This window comes from Gymnodraco acuticeps, unplaced genomic scaffold (assembly GCF_902827175.1).
Source record: "Gymnodraco acuticeps unplaced genomic scaffold, fGymAcu1.1, whole genome shotgun sequence".
NCBI lineage: Eukaryota > Metazoa > Chordata > Actinopteri > Perciformes > Bathydraconidae > Gymnodraco > Gymnodraco acuticeps.
The window spans coordinates 1,158,341-1,175,254 of NW_022992085.1; the positions used below are offsets into that span (position 1 = coordinate 1,158,341).

The 16,914-nt window shown below is 41.1% G+C and overlaps 1 protein-coding gene across 1 annotated transcript; it reads left to right on the forward strand.

Moving 5' to 3' along the window:
* Positions 1-103: 103 nt before the first annotated feature.
* kansl2 (KAT8 regulatory NSL complex subunit 2) lies at positions 104-11,337 on the forward strand. The gene is made up of 10 exons (XM_034202631.1): positions 104-196; positions 1,301-1,559; positions 2,889-3,061; positions 4,374-4,488; positions 5,108-5,271; positions 5,393-5,556; positions 6,510-6,606; positions 7,224-7,477; positions 8,406-8,612; positions 11,204-11,337. The coding sequence occupies exons 2-10, from the start codon at positions 1,309-1,311 to the stop codon at positions 11,300-11,302; spliced, it is 1,524 nt and encodes a 507-aa protein (XP_034058522.1). The 5' UTR covers positions 104-196; positions 1,301-1,308; the 3' UTR covers positions 11,303-11,337.
* Positions 11,338-16,914: the final 5,577 nt, after the last annotated feature.

Consider the following 16,914-nt stretch of genomic DNA (forward strand, 5'->3'; position numbering starts at 1 on the left):
GTGGTGTAAAATGATTGCAGCTGATGCCACTTGCGTTGGCTGATTGATTGACCAATGAAATGCCCTGAGCTTCGACAAATCAGAGCTCTCGGTGGGCGGGATCCGTGGAGATTCTGCAGAGGCTGTTGTGTGGCAGTTGGACAAACCGACGTAGTGTGCCACGGAAGCTAAACCCTGTAGGACCGTCGTGAAGAAGGTAAGCAATTCTGAGCAAAAAATGCAGATAGTTGCATCTTCTTGTAAAGAGCCTTGTCTACAATGTGAAGAGAACGACCATGTGTTACTATCGGTCAGTAAAACTCACTTATTGGCCACAAATTGTGAGAAACGGCGGTTGGCTAATATTAGCAACTGCTAACAAAGATGGCGACGCCATAACTGAAAGAGGGCAGAGTGACGCAGTAAATAGAGGCGGGCTGAACGCTGCTGTGGCGCCTGCTTAGAATTCTTAAAGACAGAGAAATGTACTTATTCTACATTTGTAATATTAGCTAAAAATAATTGTTTATAATTTATTTTACGTATTTACTTTTTTACGAAGTATGGAAGTTTTGTATGTAAATGAACAATATTAACCTATAGCAAGTTAACATATGTTAATCATAGTCGTGTCTGACAAGCCACCTGACCTGCCAACGCCTTCTCCAACGTTAACAATAATATTTTAATTGGACCAGGTATTCTTACCACTGCTTTTGATATTGTGTTTATGTAGTTCTGTTAGCCATCTGCGTTTCTTAATTGGTTTACCTTCAACATCTGTTACCTCTTCCCCCAATTTGTGACTTAAGGGAAATGTGGGCTTGAAAGACACTTTTTTTTGTACACTCATTTATTCCAGTCAGTTTTATTGGCAATTAGTGACAATAGTGTACCCCAAGCCTCCATTTTATTAAAGGCAAGTCATGTTTATTTATATAGCACCTTTTCAACACTAGGCACACACGCTGACAATGAGACATTCTCACATTTCTGTTTTTTTATTGTGGGAATAGCAGCAGCTGTCAAGAGATTTTTGATTCTAAAAAATAAATAAATACTTGTTTAATTAAATGTGTCGGCCACTTAACTAATATCTACTAGTTTGCCAGTTCTAGTCTCCATTTTTGTATCTCTTAATATTTGTCTTCTATTAAATGTCAGAAAATATCTGGTTATTTAAAGTATGGGTTTGTCCTACTGATATTACAACTCCCTGAACAGGAAATCTTCACAATAGAGAAGTCCAAGAAAAGATGGTGTTACCCAGTAAAACTAAATGCCTTGTTGTTTTAACTTTATTTTCGTTTTATTCCCCCAGACTTTGTAATGAATAGGATACGAATCCACGTGTTACCTTCAAGTCGGAACCGGGTGACCCAGACTCCTCGTCCCCAGGAGCCCCAGGCCTGCTCCTTCACACAGCGACCATGCTCTCAGCCTCGCCTGGAGGGCCTGGACTTCTGCGTCAAACACATCCTGGAGGATAAGAACTCTCCGTACAAGCAGTGCAGCTATGTCTCAGCAAAGAACGGCAAGCGCTGCCCCAACGCTGCACCAAAAGTCGAGAGGAAAGACGGGTGTGTGGACAATCTAATATTCTTCTGCTTTTAACAAGTCAGAAAAAGTAGAACCTCAGCTTTATTATCAACTATAACTCTTACTATGGAAGACACGAACACACATTAACCTGTTAAGCCCCAAGGTCCCCCTCGGTGGGTACTTTTTTTTTCACGACAGTCTCAGGGGATCTTCATATTTAAGAACCTATTAATGTGTTATACCAGATTAACGGGAATAATGTCAGCTAACTGACGATACAAAACACAAGTCTCATAAGAAGCATCTGAATGACCCCTGAGCGAAAAATGCTAACGCACTTTGGCACAGAACTCAAGATAAAAGATACCCTTATTACTTATTGTAGCTGCACATACAAGATATCCGATTAAAGCTGAGGTTCTACAGATTATTCAGGTATATATATATATCATCACTGAGTGATTTGAACTCTTGACAGGGGAAGCAAACACAGACATCACAACACGTACCTTTACGTAGCTTTTACGGGAGATCGTCTCACCGTAGCTGTCAATCTGATCAAAAGACTTGTTCAATGGCATTAAAACGAGAAAAAACGCGGCTGAATTGGTTAATCCATAGGTTGATAATGTTTCTGTGGATTTTTTTTAAATTTATAATCCATAATTCCATTTTATGTGAAAATCGGAGAGTAACAGTTAGCTGCTAATGGTAGCCACCAGAGTTATCGCAGCTTCCGGTTTTGGCTATGCGTCAGTCTCACACACACATTACCAAATAAGGAGTATGTGGGAGTTCCCCTCGATTCCATTGGCTCTGACGGTTAGAAAGAGATGTCAATCAGCAAAATCGAGCAAGGGGGGCCAGAGATGGGTCAAATCCACCCAAATGACCCCAGAAGTGTTTTTTTTGTTGCTAAATCTCTCTAAAAAGGTCAAATTTCACTTGTTTTGCATCAATCTTGATACAGGGTACTTATTATATGTTGTAGTTTGGATTCATCAAGCTTTTAGTCTACCATCCCATCGTTCAAGGGTGGTTTTCACTATAAGTAATTTCTTTTTTTTTGGACGGACACAATAATGAAAACAATTTTTTTACTGTGTTCAATCTGAATTTACTTTAATATAAAAACATCTATATTGAGTCTGACACTTCTACATCCAACTCACAGGTGTAACCTTGCTTTGAGAAAAAAGATTATTAATGTAACCCTTTTAGAAGGGAAGATATGGTCATTTGTTCTGGGAATGTCATTTTCGAGCTGAGACCTGAAAAACAGGCTCGGGGCTTAACAGGTTAACAAATCCAAGCTGCTTGGTCAAATCTCTCTTCTCCATTGACTGTATTTCTTCTGTGTTCTTTAGAGTGACGTTCTGCACAGAGCATGCTCGCAGGAACGCCATGGCCCTTCGAGCTCAGATGAGAAAGGCGTCTTCTGGTCCTTCCCCAGAGTCTCTGTTGTCTCAGCTCAGTGGATACAACCGTGCAGAGACTCACAGCGCTGACGGGGGCCGTTCTGAAGCTAGCCGGATTCTAGGTAAATGATCTGGACAGAGGTTTATCCCATCTGCAATGACTTGCATCAGCACTTTGTAAAGAGGCACTGACTGTTCATTAGTGTCATATTCCAATTTTTTTGTTTAGTTTGAAACAGTTATATTTATACATGCACATTACATCCAGTTGTTTTTGAAATTGTAAATCCTGCACATGTCTTCTCCACACTACCCATTTTAAATCACCACAGCACTCCACTTTAAATACAGTATATAGTATTTTCATATGTAAATATTGTTAATACACCTCGGCCCCGATCAAGACGTGCTGCTTGCAGTAGCTGCAGGTTTCAAAGGGCGCCAACATGAACTCCTTCCTGTGGTCTGTTGATTTCTCCCAGAGAAACAAAGGGGCTAATCATTTCAGTTGGAAGGAACAAAATCCCTTAATCTTAACCCCAAATCATTAAGGGTAGTTTAATGCTTTTTATATATTTTTATTTAACATGATTTAAATCATATACTTTTCTTTATCTGCTGACGACAAGAACACATATTATTGCATTAAACTGTCTGCTGCACTGTGAGCTGTAAAAACCCTGCAAAGTAGCAAAGCTCAGACATAATGACCAACTCGTGGTGTCAGCTACTCGGGCATATCATTAGTACAGTTCAGCCTTTCGTGATTTACCATAACCCGCCTCGTATGTTGAGAAATGATCACAGGATTATTCTTGTATAGGAAAAACTCACACTCTTATGGTTTTAAGTTATGAGGCTGTTTCTTGATCAGTTTGACTCTTCACTATTTTTCTCTTTGTCATGATTTGATCCTAACCCCTGCCCACTCAGACTGCAACCATATTTCAATTGTTTAGTTTGAAACAGTCATATTTATACATGCACATCATGCGATCTTGTTCTTTTTAAAATTGTAAATCCTGCACATGTTGCACATTTCTTCTCCACACTACCTCTTTTAAATCACCACATGCGTGATGGTTTTATGTTGCACGCACAGGAAAACTGGCCCGTATCTAATCTGTTAATCATGCACACAGTTGCATCTGCGGTAGGCACACGCATAATGGTTTTGGAAGTTCTTAGTGTGAGTAAAAGATAATGCTTGTAGTTTGTAACATCTACGCGTCCAAAATAGCCCACAAAGGAACAAGGTTATGAAAACAATCTCCTTTTTTAACTTGTACCAGTTTTGGAGAAAATGTAAATTGATTAATGGTCAATGTTTTTAATACGAGAACATTGAAGTCAATGCAGCTCTGACGGTATGGTGTGCTCATTTCTCCTCCGTGATGAGATGTTTGACGAGGATTTTAACCTCTCTCTCGACAGATGAGGACAGTCTGAGTGAGGAGGAGCAGGGTCCTTTGGTACTAGACCAAACATGGAGAGGAGACCCTGACAGTGAAGCAGACAGCGTTGACAGTGACCACGACGATCCTCTGAAGTAAGCCAAAGATCTGGCCTATTCTCAAGTTTTGCAACCAAACTCACATTTTCCCTTTGTTTAAAATGTTATGTGAACTCTGTGGTCCATTACCCACTCATTGTGCTTAAAGGTGGGGGAGGTCATTCACTTCAGAAACTTGTTAATTTGTTAAATTCCATGGAATGCTCTTCACATCCCGATAGCAATGAATATCTTAAGTGCTTTGACAACAAATACATACAAAAGTCATCAGTGGAAGCCGTAGCGCTGTAAAAAGCACGACCAATCATCTGAGCCGGTCCGGCTAAAGTAACTGGATGGTCTACCTGCCTGTCAGCCTTCCATCTGTGCACAAACTTATCTCGTGCCCTCATTGGTCATGTGCGCGTTCCTGTGTGTTAGAGGAGGGGCTCTGTAAGGAGGTCTGAAGGAAGAGGCAGATTTTTTTCCGGTTGCGTATTTTCAAATTCTAGCGATCTCGAGCTGGTTTCTCCATTCTTACCTACCCTACCTTTAAGATCAGTGATTGTCACATTGGTTGGAGCTAGTTTGAAGACATGAGTACAGCTGTAACAGAACTCTTTTCCTTTCTGAACTTTATGGTGACTAATAAAACATTTTGTTTTTGAAATCGCAGACATGCAGGTGTATACACAGCCGAGGAAGTGGCACTTATTACTCGAGAAAAGCTCATCCGGCTCCAGTCCCTCTACATCGACCAGTTCAAACGTCTGCAGCACCTGCTTAAGGAGAAAAAGCGCAGATACCTTCACAACCGCAAGGTGGAGCATGAAACTCTAGGTAATGGCAACTACTATCTGACTACGTGTTGATTACGTACCAGTTCTTTGTTGGAAATCCTCCCAAACCTTTTTATGTTTATTTACTGAGCATTATCTGAACTTGCTTGTGTTGCTCTCAGGGAGCAGTCTGCTGACGGGGCCTGAAGGTCTGTCCATGAAGGAGAGGGAGAACCTGAAGAAGCTCAAAGCTCTGCGCCGATACCGTCGTCGGTACGGCGTGGAAGCCCTGCTGCACCGGCGCCTCAGGGAGAGGAGGCAGGCGGTGACAGAAGGAGCTCTTCAGGTGTGTTTAACACCTAAACCCAATGTTAAAGGGTCGGTTTACCAAACCACAAACATACCTCCCAAACTCTGGTGATATCCAGCCATGAGATTTGGTTCAAGATTCCCATGTCTGCAACATATGTGGCCATCGCACTGTGCACGTTGAGGGGAAATGTTTTTGAGGTTTTAAACCCAAGAGCAGTTTGTCTTTCCAGAGCTGTTCAGACTCAACTGTAAAATAACGCCTGCAACTCTTTTTGAACACACAGGCCACACAGTAACAAAGTGCTTTAGTTTTACCCTGAGTTTAGGCTCCACAGCGTAACTTTAGGAAAGGTCTGTTTCACTGGCAGTGCAAAATCCAAGATGTCAAACACCGTGTACATTACGGTGCCAGGCTTTCACAATAGTAGAAAAAATGCAATATTACTCGCAGATTTATTCAATAAAAAACTACGACATTGTTATTTCTGATAGGTCAGGAAATGTAGTCACTGTACATTTATTTTGTACCCTTCTCACAACATGGGGAAGGACTTTAGTGAATGCTACAGAAAATGCTTTTATTTTCCACTGAGCCGTACATTTCTGAAGTCTGCATGTCTCGATGCCAGTAGAATGGATGTTCTGTTTCTCTTTGTGGGTCATTTGGTTACCTGGTTCCTGTTTCATGTCCTACAATCCAGTGCACTGCGGCACAGAGCCAACACATGCAGGATGTTGAGTTTAAGACGTTGTTTCTAATGTTTGACTTGGTGTGAAGTTATTTTTTCCTACAAAGAGAACATGCCTCGTTTTTAAAATGTCAATGTTGGCTCTCAGGGCTGTTTGTTTGAGATTTTTGCTCAACATATTTGTGTGCAGCAGAGTGGATTTTTATCTCCATTTTGTGGCATCCAGGAATGTTAAAAAGTATAATTATAGCTAGTATGGTTCTGTTTGGATGTTATCTAACACTTCTTTCCTCTGTAGACACATTCGAGAACAGTGCATGAGAAGTGCACCTCCTTTGTGGAGGGATCCCGATGTACCAACCCCTGCCTGCCCATGACCCGGCACTGCGTCTCACGTATCCTCAAAGATGTTTTCAGCACATGAGTTGTCTCTTTATAAAAGTTCCCGAGTGTTCTTCACCTCGGCCCCGATCAAGACGTGCTGCTTGCAGTAGCTGCAGGTTTCAAAGGGCGCCAACATGAACTCCTTCCTGTGGTCTGTTGATTTCTCCCAGAGAAACAAAGGGGCTAATCATTTCAGTTGGAAGGAACAAAATCCCTTAATCTTAACCCCAAATCATTAAGGGTAGTTTAATGCTTTTTATATATTTTTATTTAACATGCTTTAAATCGTGTACTTTTCTTTATCTGCTGACGACAACAACAAATATTATTGCAAGTACTTTCATTAAACTGTCTGCTGCTACCAGAGCTGCACTGAGCTGTACAAACCCTGCAAAGCTCAGACATAATGACCAACTCGTGGTGTCGGCCTATCGGTAGTACAGTTCAGCCTTTCGTAATTTACCATAACCCGTATGTTGAGAAATGATTACAGGATTATTCTTGTATAGGAAAAAGTCACACTCTTATGGTTTTAGTTTTAAGTTGGGGGGCAACTTCTTGATCCGTTTGACTCTTGTTGTCACTATTTTTCTGTCTTCATGATTTGTCCCTAACCCCCGCCGCTCAGACATCTTCCAGGACAGCAACCAGGTGCTCTTCCAGATGTGTCCGGGCCTGAAAGATGTCCCGTGTGGACGCACAGTGCACATGGGACAGTCTGAGGACCCCCGCTGCCCACTGCACCTCACCCTGCCGCCCCCCATGTTCCAGCCCGAGCAGGAGCCCCCCCCACAGGAGCCCATCACCACCGCAAGCAGAGACATGTACCTGAGTGCAGCAGAGCTTCAGCCCACAGAAAGCATGCCCCTAGAGTTCAGTGATGTACGTAGAAGTGATGATCTCCTACCACTGTCCTATAGCACATATTCATTTTATTAAGAATATCATGTTCCAAACTTATCAATGGAAATGATTCCTGCAGTTTTGGGGTGCTTTCACAACCACTGTAGCTTCTTTAGGTGCAGTTAAAATGATATAACATTACTTTGAGGAATTAAGATTAATTCCAGGGTTAGTTTTTCCCCTGATCATGCGTTTAAAGCTGATATAAAAAAAAAGTAAATGCTGACATTTTGTTCCTTATTTGCATTTGGAAGAAGAAACCAGCCCCAGGCCACTATTGGAAAAAGAGGATCTCAGATCGCTTTGTGATGGTCGATATATATTATTGACATTTGAAATGGGATTAATATCGTTGTTTCTTTCCAATGATTGTGAATTACAAGATTGAGATGTATGCCCATTATCAGTAGTGAAGTCGGTCTCTTGGGGTCTGTGGGTGAGCTCCAGAACCATAAAAGGCATACTTTGTAATCCCTTTTATTTTCTGCTTCCTCTGGAAAATGCACCAAACTACAGACGTGAAAGCACCCACATAATATTATGGCGGGCGTCTTAAGAAGACGGTGTAGCTGTAGTGAGTATTTGTAACTCTAAACAAGCCCTTGGGGAAATGCTACTGAGAGATTCAGATGTGATCTTGTGAATGCAAAAAAGCTGATGATCAAAAGTTCAGATTGACTACACAGCTCACCGTCGGCTGTTAGTATTGTGCAATGTTCTATGTAAAGCTTAACTCTAAATGTGGCTTCCTGGCAGCAGTTGCACCTGAAGCTGATTTCCTAACCAAATCTGCATTTACATAAATAACACTGCCTGGTGGTATGAGGTGTAAAAGGAAACAAACATACCATTTAAAATGGCCCCCACAAGTTTTGCGTTGAGATTTAGATTTCCTCCTGTTACACAGGACCTGGATGTGGAAGGGGACGGGATGCAGGGTCCGCCCTCCCCCCTACAGTTTGACACAGCCCTGGCCCTGGAGGACCACACCATCAGAGCCATCGCTGAGGCCCCCATGGACATCCTGATGGGAGGAGACCTGGACCAGGCGGACCTGGACGCCTCGGGACACGAGCTCTCAGAGAGAGACATGGCTGCCATCATGCATGAGCAGGTTAACTCTCGATCAGGGGCATCTTGAATATCACAAAACTCTTTTAAAGATGGCACCCATACACTGAGATGACAACAATCTGTATAATTGTGTGGGTCTAATAAAATGTTGACCACAATCTGTCAATACAAGATCAATTTTAAGGCGTGTCAGTTTGTGAATCATGGTGCTGCGATATAATTGGAGGAGTGGGGAAGCAAAACAAAATGCTTTCATCTCAATATTTACATTCAAACGGTTTAATTTATTACAATGATTCCTCCTGATCATACTCCAGAGTTTATTTCCTAACTGCTTGTATTGTTGGTGATGGAGAACACAATCTTAGATTTATCTGAGTAAACAACGCTTTAGAAATCTGCATCAATTAAGTTGATTTCTTACAAACTAATTATATTAGGAACCCAAATCCATCTTTGTGTTAATGTCAATGTAAAGATGCAAACTCGCACATTATCATCAAAACATTTTTGTAAATGTTTTCACAGAATCAGTACTGTGACATTTTATATCCATATCATGCATTAGGAGCAGGAAGGAATCTCTTCATCGGCCAGTAGGAAGAGGAGGAATGGTTGCTGCAAGCAAACGCTCTTCTAATGTTTAAAGGGGACCTATCATGCAAAATGCACTTTTTTATGTCTTATACATAACTATGTGTCCCCGGTGTGTCGGGGAACTCACGCAGCGTCAGAAAATAAAACCCTCTCTCTTTTCCTCCGTACCCAAATCTCTAAAACCTGGGTATAACGGAGCTGATCCAGATTTGCGTCCGATATGACGTAATATCGGAAATGTGGACCCACAGCACTATCAGAAACGTTGCTATCGGAAACAATGCCCGTCGGTGTTTACATTAGCATCGCTAACACTCAGAGCTAACCTGTACTGGAGAGCACGGGTGTTTCTCAATCGCGAGTACGCTTCCTTGGTAGCACATGTCTTCAAAGCGTCTTGCTTCAGAAGCGAGGCAAGAATACTTCCTGGCATTTGGAAAACAAAGAGTGGAACAGGCTAGCAAGTGTGCAGGTGTGTGTCATATGAGAGCCCCCGCTTACATTGTCTGCCACAGATTTGGGGAAATTGGTCCGTGCGCAAAGCATTGTGGGGATTTTAAGACTGGAGTCTACACATGTGCAGCCTCGAAATTTCTCCAAACGAAGTACGCCGGGCTCGGTAGATTTCCAAGTGTGCTGGACATTGGAACAGTACTTTGGCGGCACTCGGTGACGTAGTATGCTTGAAATAGTGGCTCTGGAGCAGCTTTGCTCGCGATTGAGAAACACCCCATGTGTGTGAAGAAGCAGGAAGTAAAAAGGAACTCACCTTGTTGTATAACCGGCAAGAGAGAAAGCCTTTGAGCTCCATACTGTTTCAGAAATAATCCTTGATAATCCATGATATGGCGTTTCATCACCGCAGTATTTAGTTTAGACAGTAGCTGCCGGGTCCCGCATGAGCTCAGCCCCCTCCTCTTTTCTTTTTAAAGCTTTATACCCAGAATCAGCGCTTTTGAAACAGGAAGTGAAATAGAGGGATATGAGGCTAGAATGGGTGATCTGTTTGGTATTTTGAGAAAAACACTTCAAAGACATGTTTTTATATATTTGTATATATCTGAGACCTATGCTATTGCCTAAAATAGCATGATAGGTGCACTTTAATATCACACTTGGCTCTTGTTTTACAGCATATTATTTAATATAGCTTCTGTTCATTACCTGGTGAAAGAGGGAACTATAATATAATAATGCTTAGAGGTTTAAGGTAGCTGCTGTTAAAGTCAGACTGAGGCTCTTTTGTTTCATTTGATTTCCAAATACTTAAACATGTGTTTGACACGTTAATAACTATTGTTAAGAAAATCAGACGAGGTTATAAATTAAATAGGGAGCTCTATCATATAAAGTTGGCAAAGACTACATTACAGTTCCTTTTTTCAATATAGGTTAAAATGGTTATATTTTTTAGCACAGCCTACTGAATATTAGCACATTTTCTCCCATTTTAAATGTCTAAGGCTTTTAATCTGCCGTTTAGGAACACAGTGCACATTTTCCAGGTGTTTGTATACGTGCAATCTGAAAATGCACATAGGAACAAGAGGATGGAAATGCACCTTTAGTCTTGAATAACTTCATATTGGCCACTAGTGGAATCAACTCCAGATGACAACTAATTTCACAAAAGATTTCACTGTTTCTCTCAACCATCTTCTGCTTTAAAGTGCACCTATCATGCTAGTGGAGCCTCGCAGCAGAGAAACTGTGACGCGTTTACACTGTAGGTACGCCGCAGATGGGGGTGCTGCAGCCCCCTCAGCACCCCCCCTTCCTGCGTCCATGCACCGGGTACACATATTTATGTATAAGACATCAAAAAGTGCATTTTGCCTGAACAAACAAGACTTGAAACAACACTTTGCAAAACAACCCACAGAAGCACGTCAATGTCTCCACATCTTTGCACAGCTGTATGTTGACACAAATATGTAGGAACTTAAACTATGACATGAACACAATAATCAAAGCATTCTTTGGTTGAAAATTACAGTCAAAACCACAGTCCTAACTTCCTGTTCTTCCACCTAGGTGGTGTCAGAGGTTGGAGGGGAAGAAGAGGAAGACACTGCAGATTATTCACTTCAATGTACTGCAGCCGAAGCTCCATCTGATGCAGCGTCTCTTTAAAGAACAATTTCACTTCCACAAACGCTGATGATGAGGTTAGAGAACAATTACAGCCTGTTTTCAATATATTGTTATTAGAAATTAATTGATTTTTCTTCTGTTTGGTTGCATTTAGTCTGGGTTATAATGTCATACAATTGGACCAAATCAGTATACAAAAAATAAACAAACTGTAATGCATAATAAAACCGTCTTAAACAATGTAAATATAAAAAACACTATCAAAATAACTTAAATTGCCTTTAAATTGTACCCATCAGTCTGTTGAAATAAATGGTTATTCTTTTCACAAAACGTTTATGGTGCATTTGTTGAACCTAATGATCTCCAGATAGTAGGCCTATTTAAAGCAAGCACAGAACACTTTAAGGCACTAGAAACCCAGCCGCTTCTTTAAAGTATAATGTTAAAGTTATGTTTGGCAGCATGGGGACAGCCTCTGAAAAAATGGGGCGGGTAATGCAATTTCATGCAATGACATCACTTTTCCTCAACCCAAAACACTGAAGCCGAGGCAGGAGAAGAAAGCGGCTGCAGGGGGAGGACGCTGCCACAATGAGCACAAGATATATATTTTTTAAATGAAATAACTAGTATATGTAAGTATTTAGTTAACAATGGAGGAACAGCGTCGTCTTCGGCAGTTTCCATCCAAATGAGGTGAGTTTTTCAAACAAGAAAAATGTCGATTCATTTTCATGTTCGCCTGGTCGAGAGGTTTGCCGGAATACCGACAGAGGCTTTTGGCTTTTCATTGATTTAACAGCACCGGCGAAGTGAAGGGCTGAGCGGAAATGAAGCTAAATGTGTGGGTTTGTTTTATTTAACGTGAAACCGTGAAACGCCCCGGTGTTTTACAGCGTTTTTGGGAGAGACGCAAGGGCGTAACAGCATTACCCGGTCGGAGGGGACGCTTTTCGGTGCAGGTTTTTTTATGGAAGGGCCTGTCCCAATCCACAAAAATGACATATTTCTGCGTTTTTGTTTAACTGCATGAACATGCTAGCTTAAATACATCCATGTCGCAGTTCTCGCCTCGTTTTAAGGTGTAGAAACCAGAAAGGGGAACATGGAAAACGCGACTGACATCTGACTCCTAACGGTACATTTTGTATATTTCTCACAAGGATGCAAAAGCATTTTATGGTGGAAATAAAAACCCTTGTGTCAACCATCCTGGCTGTGTGACTGGAGACAGAGAAACAGGCTTAAATCAGCCCAAAGAATGAATGAATTAAGGGGAATGTGTCTGCAGCAGGGTGTAGAGGAGGAGAAACCTCTGGTTCATACTAAACTTTACTAAAGGAAGTTAATTTTTAAAGAGGATAAAGCACATTCATCATAGTTTAGCTCCTCACTAGTCTTCAGGGATGTTCATTTCTATTAGCTGATTTCCACTGAAAATGTGCTTATATATGCATTTCTGTGCAGAATGATGTTTGTGCAGAGTTTGATAGAGAAGGTTGTTTCCAAAGGGGGAAAGATGTGTTTGGTTTAATGGCATGTTAACTACTTTCAAAGCTGATCTCATAATTTACTTTCTTCACACAAACTGAAAACACACTTGATAAGTTAGAAACAGTTAGTGAAAGGAAAGTTCTTTGCAATGTGGCAGAATATAGATATCTTGTGAAATTCAACCTTTTTGTAAAAAATGAAAGCAAAACACAATAGTATTCTTATCATACAACATGTCTGCAGGTTATCTGCATGATAAGACTTGTCCATATAAAGCAGCGTATGTTGTCAGACATTATTTCACACAGTAAGATATTTCACTGGGTATGTCACAATTTCACACAAAACATAGAAAGAGGCATTGGATTGGTTAAAATGTTGTTGGTAAAGTGACCCTAAAATAACTTTGGAACAATAACAACACAATAACAGCCTCAGAAATCTAGTGATCAGCACCTGTTAGTTTAAATAGTATCCAGGTGCAAAAAAACGTGAAGACAGCAACAAGACTGACAAACCTAAAAATGTAGGGTAAAGTTTGAACCACATTTTCAGCAAATAAGGCAAGGCAAGGCAAGGCAAGTTTATTTATATAGCACTTTTCAACACAAGGCAATTCAAAGTGCTTTACTTTTTGTAAAGCACTTTGAATTGCCTTGTGTTGAAAAGTGCTATATAAGGCAAAAGAAAATGTGTCCACTCACTTTTGTTCCGTAAAACAACATCATTAAATTAGCGCCGGCTGGTCACATTGCACATTATGAAAATGTGTATAAAAGTTTGATACTCACGTTTGTTTCGTGTACTAATTTAAGGAAACGTTACAGACTGCTCATTGGTTGGCTGACGTTTACGTAAGCTGCCATTTTTAAGGAAGTTCAGGTCACATGCTTTAAGTAAGTCCTGTTTATTTGAATAACTTTGTTTTCATAGAATTGTTACTTTGCGATTCCACTCAGGGTTTTTTCATGCACAAATAAAAAATGTTATTTAAAACAGTTGGAGTTTATTGTTAGTAACTCCAAACAAATACAGAGTAATCACTATTGTCATTATTGATCTGTCGTTGAATCATTTGAACGACAAAAGGTTAGAAAACTGTAAAACTCACAGTTTCTGTAAGCCTTGAACTTCTTCAAGTTGCTTGTTTTGTCTGAAGAAACTTAATGATCATGTAAACCAGAGAAAAGCAGCCAATCCTCAAAACAAAGAATGTTTGGCATTTTTGTTTGAAAAATAATTGACTAATTATTTTGGATTTATAGGGGTTCTCCTCCAAAGTAAGGCACTGGAATGCTGCCCGTGTTGGCCAGGAGAGAAACATTTCTGGAGCGTTATTGGCAGTAAATAACGTGTTATTGGATCAAACTTGAACAATGCTGCTTTTCAGTAAATGTGAAACCCTCCACATTTTCTCAATGGCATCCTAGTCACGGGGAGTGAATTGTTTCTGGTTTGTGGAGGGTTTTTATTGGCCATAAAACATGTAATGCCCGTAATCTTAATAAGTTGTGAGGCCAACAAGATGTAACACCTGTCAGACAATGCTGCTCTGCTATTACTGAGTCCTTTTTGAAAGGGAAAACATCCACGCTTAATGACCTGTGTCTGTTGGGTTAGGGCCACATTTGCGCTCAGGCTGTTTTCATTGTCTCTTTAGCCCAGTAAAAATGAGGATGCAAGGATTGTTGGAACCCTTTTTGGACTTTCACAGAGATGGCCTGCGTTCAGGCTGTAAAATATTTAAGTTTCCCTGAAAATCTCCCATGAAATGCTCGATGAATCTTTTAGTGTTTGCAGGAATGACGTGCCCCTCTTTCCTTTTTCCAAATTGTCTTTTGATGTAATGTTGCAGTTTTTTGGCTTTTGCAGATAAATATATCATGTTAGAAAACCCTTAAGACTCTGTGGCACAAAGAGCCTTCGAAACAGTGATGATTCAAACTACGAACTGTTTGAGACAAGGGGATCTGACTGTCTTTTAAGCGTGTTTGAGGTCTTTCAGATTAAAGTTTGATCTTATAAACGGTCATTTCCAAACGTGTTTTTAAAGAAGACTCCATTGATTGATCTTTGTACTCCTGTAACATTGTTGGACTTGTGATGGACAGTTTAAAACAAAAAAAATCGGGGGGGGGGGGGGGACAATAAGGACCACAAGGACCGAAATGCAGAGTTTGGTAACATTTTTAAGAATGTTAAGAGCTGCCATGATGAGTTGACAAATGGATTAGTCTTTCGTAAAATGAGCACCAAACATTTTTGATAAGAGATCCATCTTTAAAGGTCCCATGTCATGGCCATTTCTACTGATCATATTTCCATTGTTGAGGTCTACTAGAATAGATTTATATTGTTCAATTTTCCAAACTCACATTGGTTTCTCAGCATCTCTGTATAGTATGTGTATTCACTCTCTGTCCTAAACGGCTTGTTGGAGCTCCTGCACCCCCCCCCCCCCCCCCCTGTGAGCCCAGTGTGCTCTGATTGGTCGGGACGTTGCGAGGCTCGCCGCTGCTGGCGAGGAGCGGACAGATTTCCGGGTCGGCGATACAGCGAGAACCAGCGAAACTCATCCTGAGCACACAAACACACTCACAGCCGAAGTAAAAACAATAAGTGTGGCTTGATATTGAGTAAGAAAAAGGTTTATAACGCTGTGAGAATGGGTCTGCGGAGAGCATTTCTCCACGATCCCAACTCGTCTATTACCAGCGTTCAGGGAGCTCTATGCAAGTCAATGGGGACTCCCTGTTAGTTAGCCAAGGGATCCTGGTGTGTCAGGTGCTCCGCGGATTGGTCCATTTGGGCCAATCCGGTCATTTGTTGTTGATTTGGGTTTTCACACGTCACAGAACCCAAGAAGCAAACAATGGAAAATGAGAAATCTCCAACGAGGCGTTTTGGGGCAGCATAGACAGGTATTTTCTGTGTTAGAGTTTTACTCGCTACAGGGTGTACTTTGAGGGTTTGTGACTCTGCAGACCGTTTACATGCATACAAACCTTCATAACACACAAGGGGACGGGTAATAACTGGAAAAGCATGACATGGGCCCTTTAATATCTTTAGGTTTTGGACTGATGAAAGAAGACATTTGACCTTGAGAACCTGGGAGGAACATTTTTCACTATAATCTGACAGGTTACAGACGAGTTATCGATAAATCTAGCAAAAATCTGGCAGTTTGATCGGCGCAGTGGACTTGATGCATGTAACAGAAGTAATTTAAACATGAGCTCGCAGGCTAGGGAGGATTTAAGAACAAACGTGTCACATTTGGAACAATACTTGGTGGAGAACATGAGGAACATTTCATCCAGAGGAATGAGCTCAGGGCTGCAGATAAATGTGGTTCCACTCTGGATCACATTTACGGCCCGTGTGCTCCATGTTTGAAGTTTATGTGAGAGTCTCTGTCCCAGTGCAACTTTGAGATTGCATATCCAAGCTGTGCCGCATTACATCACGAAGAGCCGAGCCGGTGACTTATCCGAGTGTAATGGGCAGTATAAGTGCTGCTCGCTCTGTTCGCCTCTAATTGTTCGCAGATGTTCTGAACGCCTTTGTGTCCCGCGTCTCTTAGCAGCCACAGACGGCGTTCAGACTTTATTACAGCGAGGGAAACGTGGCATGGAGTAAGTGTTTAATTTGGCGGCTGGTTCTGTTAACTGGTTTTGGTTATTAAATTATTTACAAGGCGTTGCCGTCCACCAAGAAACATGGCGGAGCTGGAGCGATAAGTCGAATACTTGATTATAGTTTGACAGTTGATCAAAGCGAGTATTTACTAACACGCAAAGTGACAGAGGAAGTGGATAAAACGAGGAAGCGCCAACACAAGCCTATTATTGTTGACCTTTTTCCATTCAGGTAGCAGATTTCTCTGCACGAAATACACCCATTGAGATCCTGAAATGTTTGAATACTTAGCATTCCTTCACTGTCATTCCTTGAACACTTCAAAATAGTTCTCTGTTGTTTGTTATTCAACCAACAGTTGAATCTTTACGTGGCAGTATCTGTTCAAACATCTTGAGGATGATGAGGTTAAAAATGTTGGTTTTATGGAGTAAAAGACCTTGAAGACTCTCAAGGTCAGTCCTTCTGAGGAATATTCTTTATTGGGTCGTAGCTCAGCCGTTTTACAGGGA

Excerpts from the sequence above, each read along its gene's own strand:
- kansl2 (XM_034202631.1), top strand. The coding sequence starts at position 1,309 with ATGAATAGGATACGAATCCACGTGTTACCTTCAAGTCGGAACCGGGTG. Across the intron at positions 3,062-4,373 it reads TGAAGCTAGCCGGATTCTAG|ATGAGGACAGTCTGAGTGAG; the intron begins GTAAATGATCTG and ends CTCTCTCGACAG. Across the intron at positions 4,489-5,107 it reads GACCACGACGATCCTCTGAA|ACATGCAGGTGTATACACAG; the intron begins GTAAGCCAAAGA and ends TTGAAATCGCAG.